General features: G+C 35.4%; 1 protein-coding gene across 1 annotated transcript; it reads left to right on the plus strand.

Moving 5' to 3' along the window:
• LOC118274906 (sodium/calcium exchanger regulatory protein 1) lies at positions 1–23,110 on the plus strand. The gene is made up of 4 exons (XM_050696878.1): positions 1–233; positions 18,387–18,553; positions 19,092–19,202; positions 22,802–23,110. Exons 1-4 carry the CDS (start codon positions 164–166, stop codon positions 22,850–22,852), a joined length of 399 nt encoding a protein of 132 aa, XP_050552835.1. The 5' UTR covers positions 1–163; the 3' UTR covers positions 22,853–23,110.
• Positions 23,111–23,400: the final 290 nt, after the last annotated feature.

Raw genomic sequence — 23,400 nt, forward strand, 5'->3', positions numbered from 1 at the left:
AATAACTTCATTCGTTCCGTTCATCTCAGTCATTCGTTCGTTGACGCATGCGCAGAGCCGAGCAGTTGTACCGTTTGCCGCGTTTATTCATTCCAGTTCCGACCGGTAGTACGGACTCACATATTTTTAAATCGCTTTAAAAAAACATTTTTATATTTTAAAAATGGAATTCGTCGGCAAGAAATACAAGATGGTCTCTTCGGAGAACTTCGACGAGTTCATGAAGGCTATCGGTGAGTGTATTTGTATTGTATTATCGTTGTATTACTTCTAGGAAAAAATCGATGGTGGATGCCGGCCGGCTTGCTCGAATATCCACGCTGCCGCGCCGGTCAGGCGACGCGAGACAACACCTTTTTCTACTTATTTCACTTGGCGAAATATTTTTCTATTTTCGCTGTTCATAAGTTACAAGTTTAGGATTTTTTCTTTAGATAAATTTCTTCCAGTAAATAGTTTTATAATAACCTGCAGTAAAATTCTAATGAATAAAATTACATCTACCCACTTTTACGACAACGTTTTGTTTAATCTAATTAACTTCTTTGCTACGTCAATATTCAATTATTATGCTTTTAATTAAAATCAAATGTCTATAAAATGAAAAATGAGTAACTAAAAAATAAATGGACCTTTGAATAATTTTAAAATTTCAGAAAAATATTTTTTTGTTGGACGGTATTAGAAAATTTTCAAAAGAAAATTGGAATCTAATTGGAATTTTAAAGTATTTTTGCTAAATATGTTAAATACGTACGGTCATCGGTAAAAACTATCGTTTTCTATTTAACCTACCCCAAACCAATTTTTTAATAATGTATATTCCTACCTACTATTCCACAAAATATAGCTATAGGTATTTCAAAACCCATTCATTTCAGTTACTCCTATTGTGCTGAAACCTCGTTCAAACGAGTTTTCAAGCCACATAATACCTATGTTTAGTATTTAGTATACCTACACACATACATAGAACATTTTTATTCCCTATTGTATTTTGTTTGCAATTTTATTCAATGTGTTTGTATGAATAGGCGGACATTAGGTCAAAGCTAGTCGATTAGGTAGCCTAGATGTAGTGGTAGGGTAATTGTTCAATGCATTGCCGTGTTTATACGATTTTTCTTTTGTTTTAAGTTATGCTGGGTCCGATGACGCCATACTGTTTTAATCGATAGTGTTATGAATGTAAAGATGTTGGTTAGGAATAGTATGGAATTTTTAATAGAAAAAATAGGGTTTTTTTTCATTTTTAGATTTTTTTTTTGTCTTTAAAGATGGCCACGTGGTGATAAATGTTGTCCTTGCTTTTTAGAATTTTTTCGTCAAATAATACAGCTACATTTTGTTTATTGCATTTGCATAGTTAACTAAATTAAATTTGCATTTTTGTTATCAGTCTATAATGAAAAAGAAAAAAAAAACTTAATTTTTCTATATTTTACCATAAAATACGTATTTTTTCACATTTTTTCTAACCTTTGTCACTTAATAATAAAATATACTTAACACCACGTCTCGTCCAGGTAATCCAGTGCAATATTGGTCTAGATAAATATAAATGATAACAAACATAATCCAACTTTATCAGTAAAATGCTATTTTTTCAACATCTTCCCCATAAAATCGCCACACGAAGTTTGTAGATTGTTGTACTAATCCGATAAAAAAATGGTATAAGTTGTTATTATCGTTACTGTCTTTTGAAAATGCAGGTATTTAATGTACTTAACTTCTTAAAAATTTATAAGAACCATAAAAAAAATTGAAAAATAAATAAAAAACTAGCTTCAAGCGTCGAAGACATTGTTTTCTCATCTCACATGAAAGTTAATGACAAAAAAAATCATACAAATTATTGCCATCACATGCCACAAGACCTTTCTATAATATCAAACAAAATACAACCACCTATTGTGTGAAAAACACAAAAAAATAAAAAAAAATTTAATAACAAAAGTAACTCGACAATCCTTCAGGAAAAACTTACTTACCTATATACCTACATGTATTATGCAATACTTATACTAGTCATATACTTACCGCAATGCAGAATTCTCATAGATATGGATTTATGACATGTTTCATTAAAATTTCCTCAACGTTCCATGCTGCCTACACGCGTACGTTGTCCACTTCACTGCCCACCACTGACATTTTATAATGGAAACTATTTTAACTGCGTATAATGGGATTGATTAGTATTGGGTGAGTTAGAAATGTCCTTGATGAAGCTGAACCTTTTAAATAGCGATTTCCAAGTCCTCAACTCGGTTGCTAATCTTGGAGGTTAGGTATGGCAAATACTCGTATATAAAGACCACCATAGATGGGAACCAGTAGGGCTGACGCCTGATCTGGAGCTGCGGGTTTACCGGTTAGAAAAACAGGAGTAAGGAGTGATTTTTAGTCAGTGGGAGAACTGACACTCCCTCTTGCCTTGCTAAGCCTGCTTCGCTTGCCCAAAGGGGAGAAGTCACTGGATGATTTTCCCTCCTTAAAAAAGGGCAATGCAATGGCAAATCCTCGTATGGAGAGAAGACCTATAGTTCATCAGTAGATTGTAGGCAGGCACTAGCTTCTGATGTTGATGAATAAGTTTTAATCAAGTGATTCGTCTACTCATTTGGATATTACTGCCCGAAGTAGCTGTTTCGTACGCACGAAATTACGAAAAGAGATCTGTAGATACCAAGCCAAGACACTTGTCTTTGGTTAGCTGACTCGCTGTATACGTGAGGATTTCAATTAGGAACACTAAAAAGGATAGGCCCCAAATGGACGTCGGTTTATTTGATCATTTTTCGCGCTCACTTAGCTAATTAGACCTTAATTTGAACTGTGCTTGCTTAAAAGGTTTTTTAATGGGGAAAATCATCCAATGACTTCTCCTGCCTTGAGCGAGTTGTTTTTTATGTAGGTACTACATAATAGTTGACGAAATTAACATTTTTAATTGTTTAACTATATAATATAGGTATGCTCTTGTCTTTTTTACGACAATATCATTGTTTTACAAGCATAAAATATTATCAATAGGTGTGGATTTTTTACTGGAAATTTCGGTCACCGATAACCGACTGACTCAACGGCTAACAGACGTCACACAGCCCAAAATATTTAATTAGGTTTCTTTAGATATCCCGAAATTTTTACAAGAACAGGAAAATAGCGATGTTTTTGATACATATATCATTTTTAAGAACTCATATTTTTAAAAAGATAATCACATTCATTCTTTTAATGCAAAGATTATCAGAATTACCCATTACTCATTCACCGTACCACAGATAATAAAACGAATGAACTTTTACTTACTACTGGCCACCTGCAATGTCAGTTTATCGCAAACAGATAGTGGGTACAAAAGACCCCCTTGTCAAATATGGCGATTTAATTGATAAGTCGATGAATGAACTCCATACGAACGTTAATGGGTTAAATTGGTACATTCTTTAGTGATGAGACGGGATAGGTCAAATATTATTTCGATTAGGTCAGTCTCAGATCGATTTTTATATCGATAGATTTTTTTGTGGTTCAGAAAAATGTTCTTCTGTATTTTTGTTTAATAGTTTGAATATTACAATTATTATTTATTATTTGAAACAGACTAATAGGAATATTGATCATTTATCCAACTAGGTACTATTTTTCTAAGGCAAGACAAATTGCAACAACAGCCCAATAATTTTATTATAATTTTCGTCGGCTTACTCACGTAACTGTTTGGCGAGAAACTCGACTAGTTTCAAGCCAATGTCGCGGACTGCTGCTCATGAATATGAGCCTCTAGCATGGCTTGAAACTAGTCGAGTTCCTCGTCAAACAGTTACGTTAGTAAGCCGATAACATAATAATTAATTTAGCAGTCCAACTGTTCAAAATTACTTAAGTATCTTCACATACGCCCTAATTCTTCTAAGCTCATTAGACCGAAACTATGGCGTGGCTTTTCTTTACTTAAATACTTAAAATATTAAACATAACAGTACTTTAAAAGTCTTCGCGTGTTCTCAACATTATGCAACGTTTTTCTCCGATCTAATCCAAACAAGGTTTTGTTGATAAAAAATCTTTCAGCTTCGTTGCATATTAGGTGGCCCGCCAATCTATTCACTTCCTTCATTGGCGAGAACAAAAAAGTTCAGACGCTTTTTTCAATACGTTGTTCAGTTTTTGCTAAAATATAAGTAATTGTCGGAACGTCTGCGTCTATGGGAAATTTGCATGTTTAATGCTTGAGTGCTAATTGAACTCTGAACTACAATGTAGATAAGATACGGTTTAGAAATAACCTGGAAGATAGAAACGCTAACCTATTGTAAAACGATACGACCTTCAAACTTTCAGGAAAAGAGCGTACTTCTTTCTAAAAGGCTATCAACGCATCTGTCACTCCTCTAGTGTTGCGGGTGTCCAGGGGCGGCACTGATCGCTTACCATCAGATGACTCGTCTGCTCGTTTGCCACCTAATCCATAAAAAAAATACAAAGAATGCTTTGGTAGCGAAAACAAAAAAGAAACAACTACCTAATGCAACCTAACCTTCTTTGAATTAAACAAATGACGAAAAAAAAAAACACGAAACAATAAAAAAGTACAGGCTGACTAAATCTGAACAGGCATAGAGTAAAAAACCCAATACGAATGACACATTCGAAATTTAAACGCAGTTTTGCCGCTAATATTACTCACCGCTCAAGAGACGGTTCATTCTTTTTACAATATTCAACTATGGAGGCGTGTTTAAAGAGAAAAAAAATACAGTTCCTCTCATACGATTATGATCTATCATCATATACGAGAAAAAAATACACAAAAACTAACAATACAGAGTTGAATTCCTTCAGACCTTGGACTAAGTGCGGACTTTGACTCGATACGAGTGGACTCGGAATCTTGCCAACACGTATTTACACGACGAGTATTACATCGATTTTGTCACAAATCTTAGAGATTAGTTGCAACATTGTTAGTCACACCTGTAATTGTTTTAACAGCTGGGGTGAAGTTATGTCTGTCTGTCTTAATATGAGTTTGCTTTACGTCTAATTGGTTGGTTTGTCAATCAGAGCGCCGAACACACCGTCGTTTCGATTACTTTAAACGTAAAGCAAACTCGTAATAAGGGTACTGAATGTTTTCCAAACGTTCAGTATCTTATTTAAAGACATTAAGTATTTTCTTTTAAATATATCGTTAAAGAATAACGTTCATATAGGTAGAAATCTACACTTTGGAATGAAAACACACCACTTAATATCAATTAAGTAGGTACATAATAACTTTTCATAATGTCGTTTTAGACGAACCTGGTAAAGTCCACTTACTAACGCACTCAGATACATTAAATGATTCTGTTCTGACTAACGATTTTGTATCAAAAAAATTGTTAAGGACTGGGTAAAGTAACCATTATATGATCAGTGTAAGGCGGTTAGGATTTGAACGTCACACGCCTGTAATAAAATCCTGTAAGTAATGGAAAATTTACGTCTTCGCTCCATAGTTCATACGTTAGCCTACCTAACGTAACCTATTTACATTTTTACACGACTAGATAAGTGTGATAATAAGTTTGCAACGTTTTGCGGTTTGCAACCAAAAACCTAGCAAATATAAAGAGGCCATTTGCATCAGACAGCACTAGGAAAAAAACTAGGTAAAAAACAGACGAATTGAGAACCTCCTCCTCTTTGGCGAGTAGAATAAGACCCACGAAAGGGTAGGCAGAAGTGCATATTACGGCACATATTGGCATTGTACAATTTTCACCATTTGTGATATAAGTTCTATGTAATAGTGGGGTAAGCATGCCATATACTGAGAAATTTTCGAAAACCTGACAAAACTAGTAGTACGTTTTACCCGACTGCGCCAGAAGGAGGGTTGTTACCAGTTATATTTTGACTAAAATGGGAATCAAATCCGAGACCAAGGGGTTTGGACCAACGAAGGAGTCGAATAAGATAATCTGCTAAAATGCACTGTTCCATTATAAAACTACAAGTACATAATGTAGCTAAGCTTGTTAATATTTTTATATTTGGCTAGGCTATCTGTACTTACGTATAATTTGTCATAAAAAGATAAGAATTATTTACCTACGTGCTAAACGTGGTAAATTGTGAATAGTCAATCATTCCATCACGTTTTATGAAGTCATCAATACAGAAAAACTATTTTTGATAATATTAGGTAATGCAATTCGTTTTTATTATTTCCTTTTATCCTTACATGATATTAGTGTTTCACAGTAACCGAAATTATGTTAGGAAAACTCAAAACTTTATGAAAAAGAAATAGTTAAGTATCTACATATTTCTAGTTAAACTTTTGTGTAAGATTTGTCAATACCAGCTAAGGTATTCTCCGGAACTGCGAACAATGTAACAGGTTACCAGGGCAGGAGACTCAAAGCAGGAGTAGGAACAGGGTTTTTTTAGTCAGTAACAGTCTGACACTTATTCTCACCTAACCCAAGACGGGAGAAATCGTTTGATGATTTCCCCCTCAAAAACGTAACATAAGTCATCTTGTGGAAATGGATAAGTAAAATACAAACTCCAAAGAGAACTACACATAAGACAAAGTAAAATAAAATATGGAAGAAATAGTACCTAGCAACGACCAAATACGAACACTGTCAATTGATATTAACACGCAAATCGATATAACAGAAGATATCTGTATCCTTGTGGTTGAGATTACGTTACATGCGAGGAATATGTCAATGCACTGACAATCTTACTGTAGGAATATTGTTATGAAATCGACTCCGCCATTTATTATAAGATAAATTAATAAGTAGGGCCTTTCTTTTGTGAAGCAAACGATTTTTTCCTTCTATCTCTAATTTTGAGGTGTCCAAATTGGTTTTAGACATTTCTTCGTCTGCACCCTTCAACAACATCGATCGATATATTCTTAAACCAATCCTCACTCTTCAGTAGCTAATGTCCTTTAGCATAAACATCAAAGGGATCATTGACCCTTTCCACTTTATGTAAATCACGGCTTTGATTGCTCAATCAAGTCGTCACCCCATGCGGGCAGCCAACAATATGGGTATGCCGAGTCTCAAAAGGACCTACCACAACGAAATATCCTTTCAATTAATTAGGAAGATGTCATGAGAATATCCCGGCATAGTTTAGCGATTAAGCTGCTATTGGACGCAGCCGACTGTCGGGGCAATTGTCGTAAAATGGACGACAATCAGCTTCAATTGGCATCAATAAGATACGAGACGGTTCGTTGAGAGTCCATTTTCTATAACAATACTGATCGCCAGTTCCGTTTCATATCTGTGCATGTTTGATTTGCATGCGTTTATTGAACAATATGCCCAGAGGTCACCTCTGTTGAGATTTTTCTAGTGGGAGCTTCTAGAAAGGCCGGGGGTTTTATTGATTTGCGCGCCAACCTACGCGTTGTTGGTTCATTAACGTCGAGCCGCGTCTTGTTTGGTTTGCTCTTCTCTCTTGTAGGGAACTTAGTTTTATCTTCATTTTGCTTGCCAATAGGAATTTGGACTTTCTAACAAACAGGTGTGTCATTCAAGAAATTATTTCTGGAGTGTCACACCGTTACCACGTTATCTAGTTGCATAGACTTTGATAAATAAGTCAGTCACCCTTGTCCCTAAAATAGCTCTCGGAAGATCGCGTTTGGCAATGAGGCAGTCTGATACTTATTGTATTATTTGTGATACCTATTTATTCATGAGTAGGACAAGCTTATTAATAAATCATTCGACAATGCCAGGCTTTCTGAATGGAGAATTTGAAATGTATAGCCCTTGAGATGAAACGTCGAAGTTATTTATAGGGACCGCGCAGAAAATTTGCCTCCAAAATCTTCTGACTTATTTATGAGCAGTTTTCTCGAGGGAACTTTGATGTTAAAATCTTCCTTTACTAAATTGGACTTCTATAGACATCCTTATTTGCATTCATAGATCAGGCGGTTGCAATTTCCATATTGAGATCTTCACACACGTTGGACGGCAATTTACTAAATGGCAGATGAATAGATGCAGTGAATTGAGCTTTAGAATATCATATCCTTTGAGGCATGTGATCGTATGACTCAGGACTAAGATTATCTCCGATTCAAAGATCAATTGATGGCAATAGGATGGACAGGCAGTTTCCTTTGCCTCCAACGGATACTGTCGGCGTATGCCTACGCAACCGTTTTAAAAATCTGTTCTGTCATTTGAACTTGACATTGCAGTATTAAGAAGATTTATTGGATGCCATGATGCCATAATTTGTGGCGCGTTGCTATGTAATGTTTTGCTATGGGTACTTTAAGATATTGGGGGAATATTTTCCTACCTAGATGTAAAGGTAGATAGGTACGATTGAATCTATGTATTTAGTTTGGACTTGGTGATAATTTCTACACTAGTCACTAATATAATTATGTATAAAGCTGAAGAGTTTGATTGTTTGCACGTGCTAATCATCGGAACTACAGGTCTGATTTGATATTTTTTGTGTATAGGTTTTTTAATGTAGATTTGGGCATAATATCTACGTTAGTCACTAATATATAAAGCTGAAAAGTTTGTTTATTTGAACGCGCTAATCTCCGGAACTAATGGTCTGATTTGAATATTTTTTTGTGTATACTACATTTGTTAATGATGACCTTATCTTTTATGGAAAGTAACGAATATGCAATATGCAATATCGATAAAATAAACTATTTTTAGATTATAATCAGACCATTACGTATAACAGGAAAAGTTTAGTTCATTTTTGTCAAAGGACAAAAGGTTAAATGCATTACCTAATTAATTACTTTTATTTACAAAAATTATTTAAAAGAATTAACCAATTATTTTACTCTTTTACCTAAAAACTAGATTCATAATAATCTTAAAAACAAACGTGTTTAACTCAAGGTAAACACTCAGAATCAAAAGCAATGCAAGTTGAACACTAATGAAATCTTACAATTACGTAGGTAAACAGTTTTATTCATATTTTATAATTCGTGTATTGTATGCTAATTAATGTCTAACGATTTGGGTCCAAAGTTAAACAGACAAAAATGTTTTTAAGGGCTAAAGTTCAGAAAAACTTCCTTAGATTATTTTTGTTTGAAAAATATGTGGAGTACCTATCTGGTGAAGTGAAGTATGTAGACTTCACTTCTTTTATATTTTTAGGTATGTAATTGATCACCATTATATGCTAACAATATTTAATGGCAAATTAGAGAAAAAGACCTACCTTTTATACCCGATTTTCTGCTGACTTTTTTATGGCCGGTAAATGAGCAGACGGATCACCTGATGGTAAGCAATCACCGCCGTCCATCACCTGAAACACCAGAGGCGTTACTCGTGCGTTGTCGGTATTTTGGGGATTAGGAGGATTTTTGATTTTTTTTAACTTATTTTTTCATTGAGAAAACATCCTTATTAATATAAGTACAAGAATGTCTTTTAAATTGCGTCTCTGCGACTTTAGCGTTGACAACAGCTGTCGATCAATAATCCCGATAGACTTTTGTCCTCTCATAAAAAGTTATCAATTACCTACTGACATTAAATTAATTGCTATTTTAAAGTTGATATTATATAATCGTTGGATTAGGTATAAAATTGCGAGTAATCTGCACAAGATAATCCCTACTTAAAACCATATAAAAATTATCTGTTGATAGTATTTTAGTAGCTAGGTGTTCATGCTCCTTATTTAATGTATGTGTTTATAATTTTAAAAGTAAATAATCGTCATATTTCACTATACCTGTATGACTCCAACATTTTATTTTTTTGAAGGGGAAGTGTCAGACCCTTACTGAATAAAAACAACCCCGTCGGAGCCGGAGCCCCGGTAAATCCGCTAGGTAGTACTTAGCTCAGTGACTCCCAACAGATAACAGAATTTAGGTATTATTCCTGTTTTAATAAAATTGTCACAATAAGGCAAGAAAAATGGTCGGACTCGGACATATGACATTGAAACTGTTATTGTAATCGCAAACAATTTCAAGCAAATACAGTAATTTTTGTAATTCAAATAAAAACTTGAAGACATAACAACACAATTGAAATTTCAAATTACCTGTATGCCTTTAGTTCTTGGGAAAAATCTTCTAGGTAATCACTGAATTTATTACGTATTTTGCAGAAAAATAAGCTTTATATAATATTGTTTAAACGTAACCTAAAAATACCAAAAAATGGCGCCTTACCGCCAAAACAAATGTCATCTTGAATAAAGGCAAAGGTCGTATACCATACAGCCTAGGTTGTCAGTGTACATACTCGTACATTCAGCCAATATCTTCATAGCAACAAGACAATAATATTACAAGTGCATCGACATTTTTTATCATCTGCACTTAGCTGCAACACTGATACCATAGCGGTGGACATTGAACCTCTTTATTTATCTCACTGGCATTCAAAAGAAGCGCCGTTTTATTTTTAAACGCGAATGATGAACGACTGAACGGTGGACCTATTTTCATGAAGTGTCTATGTCGTTATTTTGGTTCTGTAGCGCTGGTGACAGATAGGTTGTTGGTTAAAAAGATTGAAAAAACATAAAAGTCGCTTTCTCTGTCCCTATGTGCCTTTGTATGCTTACATCTTTATAACTACGCAACGGATTTTGATGCGGGTTTGTTTAAAAGATAGAGTGATTCAAGAGAAAGGTTTTTATGTATAACTGGTTTGTTTAATAAATAGAATGACATACATGCTTATGCAGTATAATACATGCTTATTATATCACCATTGCACCCATGCGAAGCTGGGGCGGGTCGCTAGTATATTATAGTATGTAATGATATAAACCTAGGTATTTCTGAGATGTAAACAGCGTTGTTAAGTTTGACTCAGAGATGAGACATGTATGCAGGCACGGACATCAATTTGTCATGTTTGAGATAAGAGCTAGACGTTGCTAATCAAATATTTATTACCGATCAATGCCAAGTGGTATTGTAAACAATTTTCTGTAAGTAGGTAGGAACTCGAACGAGGTACTAATAAGAGAATTCAAAATATTGGTGTGATTTTACTTAGGTCGTTTGATTTTTATAGCATAAGGATAGGGAAGATGACTAATTATTATTTTAATGTCCGTCTTATAGATTATTTTCAAATATTAGAATGTAATTTTTATTTTCTTACGGCAAAAAATACTTTCGAATATAATATCGATTGGAAATATTGCGTGACGTCACTTCTACGTTGCATTTTATACGTAGACGGTAACTCCAGTCTGTAAAAAAAGCATTGCAAGTTTTTCGATTTCAAAATTCGCGAAATATGGGTTATCAAATTAAATAAGAAGCTAAACAAGCGTGTAAATATATCTACATTTATAAAAATACATATCGGAAGGTGTGTAACATAATAATACCATGTTAAAAGTATGTACTGAATAACCTAACTACAGTCGACAACAGTGACTAATGACTTTTAACTTACTTTACGGTTAAAGCATTAGGATCGAAAACAGGTTAACAGCAATGGTATCTACACCTATCAAAAACATAATCTAATCTTTATATCCTAAAGTTAAAGTTAGTTTCCTATCAGAATTCCCACTCCTTTAGCTTTTATCTTTTATCTACTTGTCTATGATTGTAAAACGTCATAAATTACAATAGGAACATTTTTACCCGACTGCGCCAGAAGGAGGGTTATGTTTTTCGAGGGTATGTATGTATGTATGTATGTATGTATGTATGTATGTATGTATGTATGTATGTATAATTGTTTGGCACGCTCTGCAGCCTAAACGGCTTGATGGATTTTGACTTGAGAGGTGTCGTTAGATTCGTATTTACCGTGAGAGTGACACTGGATATATCAAAATGTTTAAAAAAGCAAAATGGCGGACTTTTGGCGCCAAATTCGAATATTGATCACTCTCTAGCCTGAACGACTCGATGGATTTTGGCTTGAGAGGTGTCGTTAGATTCGTATTTACTGTGAGAGTGACACTGGATATATCAAAATAATAAAAAAATCAAAATGGCGGATTTTTGGCGCCAAATTCGAATATTGCTCACTCTCTAGCCTGAACGACTCGATGCATTTCAGCTTGATAGCGGTCGTTTGATTCGTATTTACTGTGAGAGTGACACTAGATACCTATAAAAATATAATAAATAATAAAAAAAACTAAAAGAAAATAAAATAAAAAAGGTAATTTAAAAAACTAAAAAACCCGACTGCGTTTCTTGAAAAAACCCTAAAACAAGAATACAAGAAAAATTTAAGCAGTCGGGACCCATTCTAGAAAGCCAGCCGTATGTGTCCTAAGTCTTCATAATATTTGGAATGGGTCCCGACTGCTTAAATTTTTCTCTTCTCTCTTTTTCTCCGATTGTACATGACATAATTTTAAATAAATATTTAGTGTTTGATTAGGAAATACTACATATTAAATAGTATATTTGACTGCCTCCTTGGTCGTGTACTTGCAAGTAATTGTCGGACAAGAGATCTCATGCAAATTATTACTGGGCTTTTTTCGGTCTAAAATTTCTTAATAGTAGCACAGAGTCTGGAATTGTGTCCAGTATATGGTAATAGGCTCACCCCCTATTACATGGGACTAATAATTATAACACATTTTTTTAAAAGTAGAATTACATTGTATAGCGGCATTACGTGCCGTAATGTGCACCTCTGTCTACTCCTTCGGGGATAAAAGGCGTGACGTTACTTTAAATAGTATTTATTTCTAAAGAGATGTCTATTTTGTAACGTATCTCAAACTCCGGTAAACAAATGTGCATAAAATGGAAAAATAAAACATCAATATTTTGTTCCATTTTTTTAAATAATAAACCAAACTATTTCAATCGTTCTATTTTTAAACTATCCACTATCAATAAGTAGTGTCCCTCTATGATTCAAACAAATGGATATTTCATTGACAAACACTTTCCACCATCTTGTGTTCTAAATTGAAAAATTGCGCCAATTTAAAGGTCGTCGGCCTTGACGTCACACCACGCGACACCGACCAATGGCGTCGCGCCGCGCCCTCGCCTCATCCAATAGGAACGCGAGATTGTTTATCGATTCATCTCTGCGTTGCGTTGATAATAATTGACGACACGAGATGCGGTTCAGAGGAGAGCAACAGAATTTTTGTAGCGAATGATTCGCAATACATTACATTATTGTCATATTCATAGGAAATTCGATCGTATCTATATGTAAAATAGTATGCAAATTCGTTTGTTTAGCGGCGGCAAACTCCCTTCTCTCGTAGGTACTCGGATGATCATTATACTGAAATTGTAACATGAACTTTGGAATTCGTAATTGGAGCCAGAAATGTCGGGAAGTTAGTCATAATCTACGTGGGTGGCTAGTCTAGGCTGGGCGAAGTTTCTAGTCTAACTGTAGTACCTAGGCTGCCTAGATACTGGTCGCACCACATTCTTGCGCGTGCTTTCCTGTATAGGGCCAAGCGTTAGCCCAGCGGGACTAGGCATTCCTTTTTCGAACTTAAATATTGTACAGGCACTAGCTTCCGTTAAAAGAAACTTTATTATCACCTGTAATAAGGTTGCTTTAAAAAAATCAAGTACCTATAGATTTGCAGTATGCCTTAATAGATTTGATCACAGGATTTGATACCTTATAAGTTCCTTTTACAAACTTTAAAATAGAAGAATGAACCTGTCATTGAGAGGAACCTTATTATAACTAGTTATAAGGTTGCTTTTTGTAAGACAAGTCTAGATTTGTAGTATGCTTTGATACTCTTGATACCTTAAAGTTCCTTTTACGAATTTTAAAATGGTGGAAAGAACCTGTCATTGATAGAAACCTTATTATCACCTGTAATAAGGTTGCTTTTTGTCAGGCAAGTCTAGATTTGCAGTGTCCTTTGATAGTATTAATATCTTAGTTCCATAACGGGTTTGTATTAAAATAGACCGCCATCTTGCAATACGGGAACAATGCGTCAAGTGTTTAGTAAATTATCTCGTTGATTATAAAGGGTACGCTAAAACCAGTTGTTAATTTATCGTTAATAGTGTAAATGCATGGTTAAATGCATGGTAGCTGCTTCTTAAGCAAGTAAGCGTAAGCAGTAGAATTGGATTTTTATGGGCGTAAATCATTCAATGGCTTCTCCCGCCTTGGGCAAAGCGAGAGGGAGTGTCAGACTCTTACTGACTAAAAACCACCCCGTTCCTTCTCCTGCTTTTCTGCTCGTTTAGTTTCTTCAATATCCACATAGTACGGATACAATGGGCGCTAGTGTCAACTCGAGAGTACGAAATTTCACAATATCAATGTCGATAGATGGGAATTGGATTAGGGAGTGAGCTCCAGGGTCTAAAGTCAAATCCTTTACAGTTTACAAGATTGTACCAAGAGTCTCAGAGATATAATCTCATTGTCTGCTCAGTGCTCTAAAGGATTTTATCTGATAAGAGGTGCACTATATTATAATGTATTATGTATCACATTCGTCAGTGCACATACAATGTCACCTTTTGTTGGAAACTGCATAAAATATGTTAATAATAACTAGGTTAGGAACTGACTTTATCTCAATCTTATGAGCTGAAAAGCCTTGAATTCAAAAAGTAGGTACTTAATACAAAATTGGCCTTTTATCATGTATTGTATGAGGTACAATAATGCGTACTAGTGGTCGCCTAGTGGCCGAAATTCGACCATATATGATTTAATTTACAATACCACTTAACGTACGTTGAAGAATAATTTTTATATAACTCAAACTCTTTTATAAAACTCTTTTCATATGAGACGTGAGAATATCATCGCAATGTCTATCGATTTTGACGTTTTGTCAAATACGATCAGATACTATGCATGTGTGTGTAATGTTTTATTTATTGATTTAATGTACTTTATTAGCATTATTTTTGAAAAATATTAGCGCTATGCACTTCTCCTACACATAAACTATAAGTATACCAAATTTTATGCTCCTACGTCCGCGCAATTTTCGTAAAATGTGGTCCAAAGTTTTTGCATCACGTATTAATATATATATATAATGCGTATATTTTTGGCTTATTATGTTATTAGTTGCAATGTAATTATTGCTATCGTTTTTATCATCACGGCAGTTGGCCCTTTTATCAGTACTTAGCCATTAAAAAAGTATTATCGAATTAAGATTGGGAGAGCCATGCTTCGGCACGAATGGGCCGGCTCTACTGGAGTGATACCACGGCCTCACAGAAAACCGACGTGAAATAACGTTTGCGTAGTGTTTCGTTGTGTGAGTGAGGTTACCTATAACATAGTCTATTAAGGGTTTTACGGAAGTTTTGGTTGTACTAAGGTTTCGCCTGCGGTTTCGTCTGTGGAGTCAAATGAAACCTTACACCCTTCGCTCTCTCCAGCCTCCTATTACCTATCTTCAGATACAAAACATTATACCTCAAAGGAATATGAACAAACGAAAACACTTTCGCTTAATTACGTAAAGCTACTTTAGGTAATATACACTACAACACCGTCACAGTTCCACAAATCACGATTTTCTTCTAACTCGTCGTAATCAGGATGTTTTCAATACCCCTGTATAGCCATTGTTTTGTAGATGTACTCAAACCGACAAACATCCTCTTAATATCACAACAGAAGTTACTTCCTTATTTTATTTATTTATTTACGCTTTGTGTATAATCGTACATTAGGCGGACTTAATGCCTAGGGTACCTATTATCTTCCATCTTATTCTTCGTTATGTTTAAAAACAAAAGGGACCTTAGCGTTCTTGCAATTGATGTCGCCACCGCGCTGCCACCGCGCTGCCACCGAGCCGTCACCGCGCTGCTGCCGGTAATAGAATGAATCAAACATTAGGAACTAGAGCACAGAGAGAGAGAGAGAGAGAGAGAGAGAGAGAGAGAGAGAGAGAGAGAGAGAGAGAGAAAAGAACATTAGAGACGGTGGCAGCGCGATGGCAGCGCGGTGGCGGCGCGGTGGCAGCATTATAAACAGGAACGCTAAGGTCCCGATTATTTTAAAACACAAGGAAGAATAAGAAAGTAGTCTCTGATAGATTTCATGGTATTTCGTGGAACAACCTTTTTCGTATGAGTAATCGAGCGACCATAATGGCTATTTATAGTGACGTATATGCATTCTACCGGCACCAAACGGCATAACAACCGACCTTGCAACCATTAATGCAGTTTGGTATACAAAATGAAATATAGATTACTTCAGCAGGCAGCAATTAATCAGTATCAAAGGAAACTAATCTCTATCTCCAAAACAAAAAGGATTAAAATCTTATAAACTAATTACAAATGGATCACTACCGCCATATACGGACAGCGATTTCCGATCGATAGCCGCGCGCGCATCGCATAACATCCATACTAATGCGAATCCATAAGCAGAATGCAAAGGAAAATAGCCCCTATTCTTATGTGCTATTAATAACATATTTGTACAGCAAGTTACTCATTGTTTAAAAAAGTGTATTTATCATTACATTAATTGGTTTAAGAGGACGTTAAACCTATCAACTGTGGTAGACTTTGTCTTATAGGTATAAATAGGGAATAATATCGTTGGTACTTTCTACATACCTTCCCCGAAATTGTAAGGAGTGAATAGGGTCCAATTTATTTTCTTCTTTTACTGAAGAAAAGGTCTTCCCCTCTTCCTTAAGAGGACGTTTAGCAAAATCCCCAAGTTTAGAGTTCTGCTTGAAGATCACAGCTGCATATGTACATACAAATATTACCTGTCTCCCTTTGAATGTAGGCAGAGACAATGGAACGCCAATTGCTACGAATCTTACATACCTCTTTCGCTTCATCAACAGTCTTCAGTCTTTTCATGCATGCTCGCAGTTGCGTCACCGAAAATTCTTCTTGATATTTAAATATGTTGTCAATGATCGTAATAAGTACTACATTAGCTATGTCTTCATAACAACAACTGCAAATAACATCCTATTATCATATTATGACGGTTCAAATTCCAAAATCACTTGGCATTAACCGCGACTTCAAATATAAATGCCGACGGTAAATAAATCAAAACCCACTTCGTGTACTTAAATAAAGTATCCTCAATGCGATACCTGGTAACTACGTGGTGCCAAAATACACCTTTTCATAATAGATATTTAGTTCATTTTCGTCCACGGCTGGAGATAAGTAGGCAGTCTTCTCTCATCCTCATTCCATGTCCGTTCACAACTAGACAAAAGCAGACAGTCAAACTCAAAGCATTTATTTCAATTATTCCCAAATTAGGCACTTTTGAAACGTCAAATTAAATCGTCCGTCAGTCTGTCTGTGCTAGGTGCTCGTTAAAAACTGTAGCTTCGACTGGAGAAGAACGAGCAAGAAACTCCATAAGTCTTCTGCAATACCTTACCATCGCCCTTCTCCTATCCTTCGACACATGCAAGAAGACCAGAAATTATGACAAACATTTTACTATACTTTATAACTGTCAAGTTAATTTTAACTTAATAAGTTCCAGAAATTGGAAAACTAGGTCTTTTATTAAAAGTGTGAAACCAAAGATCACGCCACGTAGCTAATTACATGCTCTTTGGACCTTCTTAGCAAAGACTCAACTAAAGAGGTCCAATACATTCTGTTAAACTTTTTGGTATTTGTCAAAAAAATTGACATATTAATTTGTCGTGTCTGTAAGAAATGGTGTTTCTTTCTTCATCGGCGACTATAATTTAGTTCTGTGTGGTTTACAACCGTAAAAGGCTTAATTATAAGCATTCTAATATTAGTCTAATAAAGTGCAGTAGGTTAGGATAGGTAAATTATTAGCAAACAATCATGGCCAGTTTGGAGTTTGATTGGATCGGAAAACGATATAAGTTAGTTGAAACCAAGAATTTTGATGAATTCATGAAGGCTTTGGGTAAGCCATACTTTTTATTGTCACTCTTCGTCAATTATTGAATTAGACCTTCTAGAAAAGACCGTATTGCTTTTTAAAAGGCCGGCAACGTACCCGTGTCTCCTCTGGTGTTGAGGGTGTCCATGAGCGGCGCTGATTGCTTACCATCAGATGACCCGTCTGCTCTTTTACTCCCCATAAAAAAGACTACTTCACAGACTTTGGAATATCTACCGAATCAAGAATAGATAGAATCAAAAAATATACCGAATCAAGAATAGAAAAAACTGTACAGTTAAATCGCATTGTGTGTATAGCGAGCAGGCATTACAAATATTCTTTCATTCTTGCTCCAATCCTTTTATTTTCTTCACCATCAACTTGTAATCACGCGTCCACTACAAAACACAAGGCTACCCAATATCACACCACACACCTCAATCTTCAACTCTTCATAATCCCTTACTTACCATTTACAAATTCTCACCAAATCTTCTCTTCTGTCCACAGGCGTTGGTCTCATCACCCGCAAGGCTGCTAACGCCGTCACCCCGACGGTTGAGCTCCGCAAGGAGGGAGACGTCTACAACCTAGTGACGTCATCCACCTTCAAGACCACTGAGGTCAAGTTCAAGCCTGGTGAGGAGTTCGATGAGGACAGAGCTGATGGTGCCAAGGTAAGAAGAATTTATGATGAAGGAATTGGTTGATACTACTCTGTAAGACACTAAGACCTTATAAAGAAGTTGGTTGATGTTCTTCTAAATGTCTTGGGTAGAATGTAATGATGGTTTTAAGAGTAATGGAAGATGGCTGTGTAGAAGATTTATTTTGGAGATTCGGATTTTGGAATTTCTTTTACCAAATTATTTGGTAGATCATCAATGGAAGCCTTATCTATCTTCGCAAATGTGTTCGTTAAAAAGTTAGATTTTACTGACTAACATCACATCTTATTAAATTGACATTTGAACTGTGTACCTAAATAAGTTTATTGCAAGGCTGACCGATGAATACATGGTTTATTCTGTACACAATTGAAATGACGATGATGATTGGCCGGATCGAATAAACCAACCAATCAGAGCGCCGAACGCGATCTCGTTTCGATTACTTTAAACGTAAAGCAAACTCGTACTGGGGGTACTGAAGTTTAGTATCGCAAGAAGACCAAAAGAAAATTCGTCTCTAAAATCGTTGGACTGATGTTTACAGGTGAAGTCAGTGTGCACCTTCGAGGGTAACACCTTGAAGCAGATCCAGAAGGCTGCCGATGGCATGGAAGTCAGCTACATCAGAGAATTCGGACCCGAAGAGATGAAGGCTGTGAGTATGACAGGGTTTTAGGTCTTTTGACAATTAAAATAGGTATAGAAGAACCAGATAAGATAAGGTAGTAAAGATCCAAGACAGGCTTGCAGGAGTTGCAGCGGTATGGGAGGTTGTCGCGAGCTTGTCCCTTAAAAAAAAAAGGTAGTAAGGATCAGTGTAGTTCATGGGAGAGCCATGCTTCGGCACGAATGGGCCGGCTCAACCGGAGTGATACCACGGCTTTACAGAAAACCGACGTGAAACAACGCTTGCGTTGGGTTTCGTTGTGTGAGTTACAAATTACCAATTACAAAGTAAAACTTAAGTCTATTCTATTCCAACATACAGCTTTTGTAAACTAATAAATGTCGTTGTATTTACAAACAGAATCCCATTTTCAGAACAATGCATTCATATGTGCATAGGTTTAGATGAATGATTGATGAATGATACCGCGGACAGCGGATATTTGTTAATCAATCATTCGGTCATTCATCATTCACACCGGCTGGTTGTATTTGTACGCGATGACAGTGATCAGGAAGAATGCACAAATTAATAAAAGAAAATATTCCTCTGCGGTTTTAAATGTTTCTGTGAAACCTACATATACCTAGGTATTATAGGCAGGTATGTACTATAAGCTAGTACTGAGAATTTGCGTGCAAACAAAAGGTGGGTTCTTCGAAATTTACAGCAAACACCTAACAATTTTAGTGTCAATGACCAAACGACAAAAAATATTTAGCTAAAAAGCGTCCATTGGCGAACATATTTATGCATCTTATGATATCCCCAAAAACTTGATCGGCCAATTGATAGCACTTCAAACTATAGTTTGTTCAGTGTGAATCAAATAAATATTTTTGTTGCATCGACAATTTATTGAAGAAGGATATAGGGAGGATATAATCATCACGCTACGATCAATAGGAGCTGAGCAAAGGGGGTGAAACCGCATAGAAGTAGCTACTTAGTTAGCACTTAAACAATATAGTTCAAACTCCACGCTTTAAGATCAGAAAATTCTAGAAAACAATATGAAAATTAGTTTTATAAAGTGTAAATCAATATTTAGTACCTGCCATCATTGTTATCACATAATTATGCAATAAAATATTACGGCACCTATAGAATTGGACGCGGTTGTAGATAATTGATTTCACACATACTTAAGTATTTTATTTATAAAATTCTTTAGCTTTGTTCATTATTAATTACCTATATTATGGTTTAAGAAAAGAGCGTATTCCTTTTCAAAAGGCTGGCAATACACTTGTAACTTAGAAATGCATTGCCACTTTTCCTTTGGTGTTGCACTTACTAATAAAAAATATTATGTTAAATTAATATACCTGATAATCATAACACATAAAAGGACCACTCCGTTTATGATAGTGGCTAGATTCCGGTCCTTGCTAGCAAATTAGATCACGGTTTTATTATGTCTTATGTGACTACAATAAAGATTATAAATAAATGCAACATTAAAATGCACCATGCAACTGTAAATGCAACACAGGTTGCATCTATGCCTAGCCTATTACAGAACAATAGGACAGTTAGTGGACCTATTAATCCTATTAATAATGTATTTAGCACCTATTTAATCATTTAATAGTCGGTGTAATGGATACCCTAGATATCTAGTTTTATTATCTTTTATTAGGTTTATTGATATGATTTATTATAATTTGCCTCTTTGAATTTGAATGGATCACAATCAGTCATATCAGCAATTTAGAAGTGCGTTGCCGGCCTTTTGAGGGTTACAAATTTAAGGGTTTTTGGGAAATCGAGGATTGAGAAGTTTGGGAAGGGGGTAAGTGGCTCACACGACGAAATAACACAAGTCTTGTTTAACGTCGGTGCATTATACAATGGCATTACGTGCCAAAATGTGCACCCCTGATTAACCATTCGGAGATAAAAGGCGTGACGTTAAATCATAAAAATATCCGTTGCCTTTTTCAACTTAAACATAAATAACATTTATAAGTAGATACACTTCTACAGAAAAAATATAAAATTAATACTTAGTTAAAACTGCTCAAAACTCCAAAATTTTCTATCTAAATTCCTCCTTGGACATTATTTATTCGAAATTAGTGAAGCCGTTTTCGAGTTTCGCTTATCAATAACACATTTGGCGAATTACATTTAGATAGAGACACATCTAAATATAGATGGACGCTTACATAATATAAATATGTATTTGGGTAGTTACAAAAACAGAATATAATTAAATACTTTTGCAGATTGTGTCTGTGTGTCCATGTTTAATGTCGAAAACATGTGCGACTGTGCGACACGATTAAAGACAAAACAATATGTTAATTGTATACAAATTAACTATTTAACAATGTATTATAATTAGGTGTAAGGGCAATGTACTCAAATTAGACTGCACGATTGTCGCATTGACTGGGTAACTGGCTGCCGTGTAACGTGTAGCGGGTTGACTCCCGCACGGAGCAACTCTTTGTGTGATCCACAAATTGTTGTTTCGGGTCTTGGTGTCATGTGTATGTGAAATTGTATGTTTGTAAACGCACCCACGACATGACAAAATCCTAGAGTGAGGCAACGTTTAAAAACAATATACGGAACGATCAGTGTTCCACGCTTGTGCAAATTTAAATTTTAATATGCAAAATTAAAATCAACAGCTTACTGAATTTGCTCGTAACTTTTTCTAAAGCAGCTGATCCTTTCTACCTATGCGCTTTTGTTATTTCTCCCCTCGCAAATAAAATGTAGGGGTTCATTGACCCCTATTCAATATGGCCGCAGAACTGCTTAAAAGTAACTTGTACAATGTCTAACCGCCGTACTCAGAGTCATTTAATGGTTACTTAACCCAATCCTTAGCTATTGTTTTCGATACAAAATCGTTACTAAGGAATACTTTAAGTAAGCATTAAATATCTCTGAGTGTGGCAGTAAGAGCTTTTTAAGCTTCCATCATATTTATAAAAGTGCAGAGAATAATAGTTATTATGTGTCGATATGACAGTAAAGCCACTATTTATTTTTATTCACCGCGTAGACACGCAAACATGAGTAATTCTCGTGTAAATGAGCCGAGTATAATGGCGGGTCAATGACCTATTACATATTCGAGACGTATTTTTTTAAAGCCGTAGGTGTGTTTTGTATGTTTACATAGTATTAACCTTAGTGTTAGGTTATATATTATGTTATGTGAGACTTATCTCTTTCTTGACATATATATGTATTTTAAATGAGGCTTAGGTAAACCTATTTAGATTAGACCGAAACTGCATATTGTTATTTGTAGTCAACAACAATTTGGTACACTCTCTATCCCCATGCTCTGTTTAAATGACTGAGAATGTTACAATGAGAATGGGATCATCATCTAATGACTTCTCCTGCCTTGGGAGACGCGAGAGGGAGTGTCAGACTCTTACCGACTCCTGCTTCGATCCGGAGCCCCGTTTTAACAGCTTTTACAAATTTAAGCTTTTGAGAATTAAATTTTACAAATTATTACAAAACCTTGGCATAGTTTTTTATTTAATATATCGCCATCTTCCACAGTTTTGTCCGCGTTCACAGCCTTTTACTAAATTATGTTTTTTCTCCGGCAGGTGATGACAGCCAAGGATGTGACCTGCACCAGGGTGTACAAGGTCCAATAATCTGCTTCTAAGACTGCGGGGCAGAGCCCTACCTGTGTCTATACTGCACAACTACTATAACTCTATAAATTATGTCGTTAGGCTACTAGTATCTACGTTCGTTCGAATTTGTTCCTTAACAACTTGAAATAAACGTTATTTTTGTACTATCAGTGTATTTTGCCAAAGTTATTTCTTACGCGGTCGCGTAATTCTTCATTATTTCAACTGTTGTATAAGTTTTTCAGTGCATATTTAAATAAAAACAGTTTTTTGTAATGTTTGCTGTTTTATTTTTGTCGTGTAAATAAACCTACTACGAATTTATTTAGAAATATTTTGAACCAAATTCAGAAAAGAAGATTATTTTACTTCTCTAGTTTTGATGTATGTAGGTACTTACAGAATTTAAGAATGGCATGTTGTACTGTCACCACAGGTATAATTTCGACTTTTGTACTGGCACTACATATTTTTATATGATGAACCTAACACTACGCATGTATAATAGTAGTATTCTCATATTCTGTGATGTGGGTACGAAAGTTATGTAAGTACGAAAAAAAGTA

This window comes from Spodoptera frugiperda, chromosome 11, assembly GCF_023101765.2.
Source record: "Spodoptera frugiperda isolate SF20-4 chromosome 11, AGI-APGP_CSIRO_Sfru_2.0, whole genome shotgun sequence".
NCBI classification, from domain to species: domain Eukaryota; kingdom Metazoa; phylum Arthropoda; class Insecta; order Lepidoptera; family Noctuidae; genus Spodoptera; species Spodoptera frugiperda.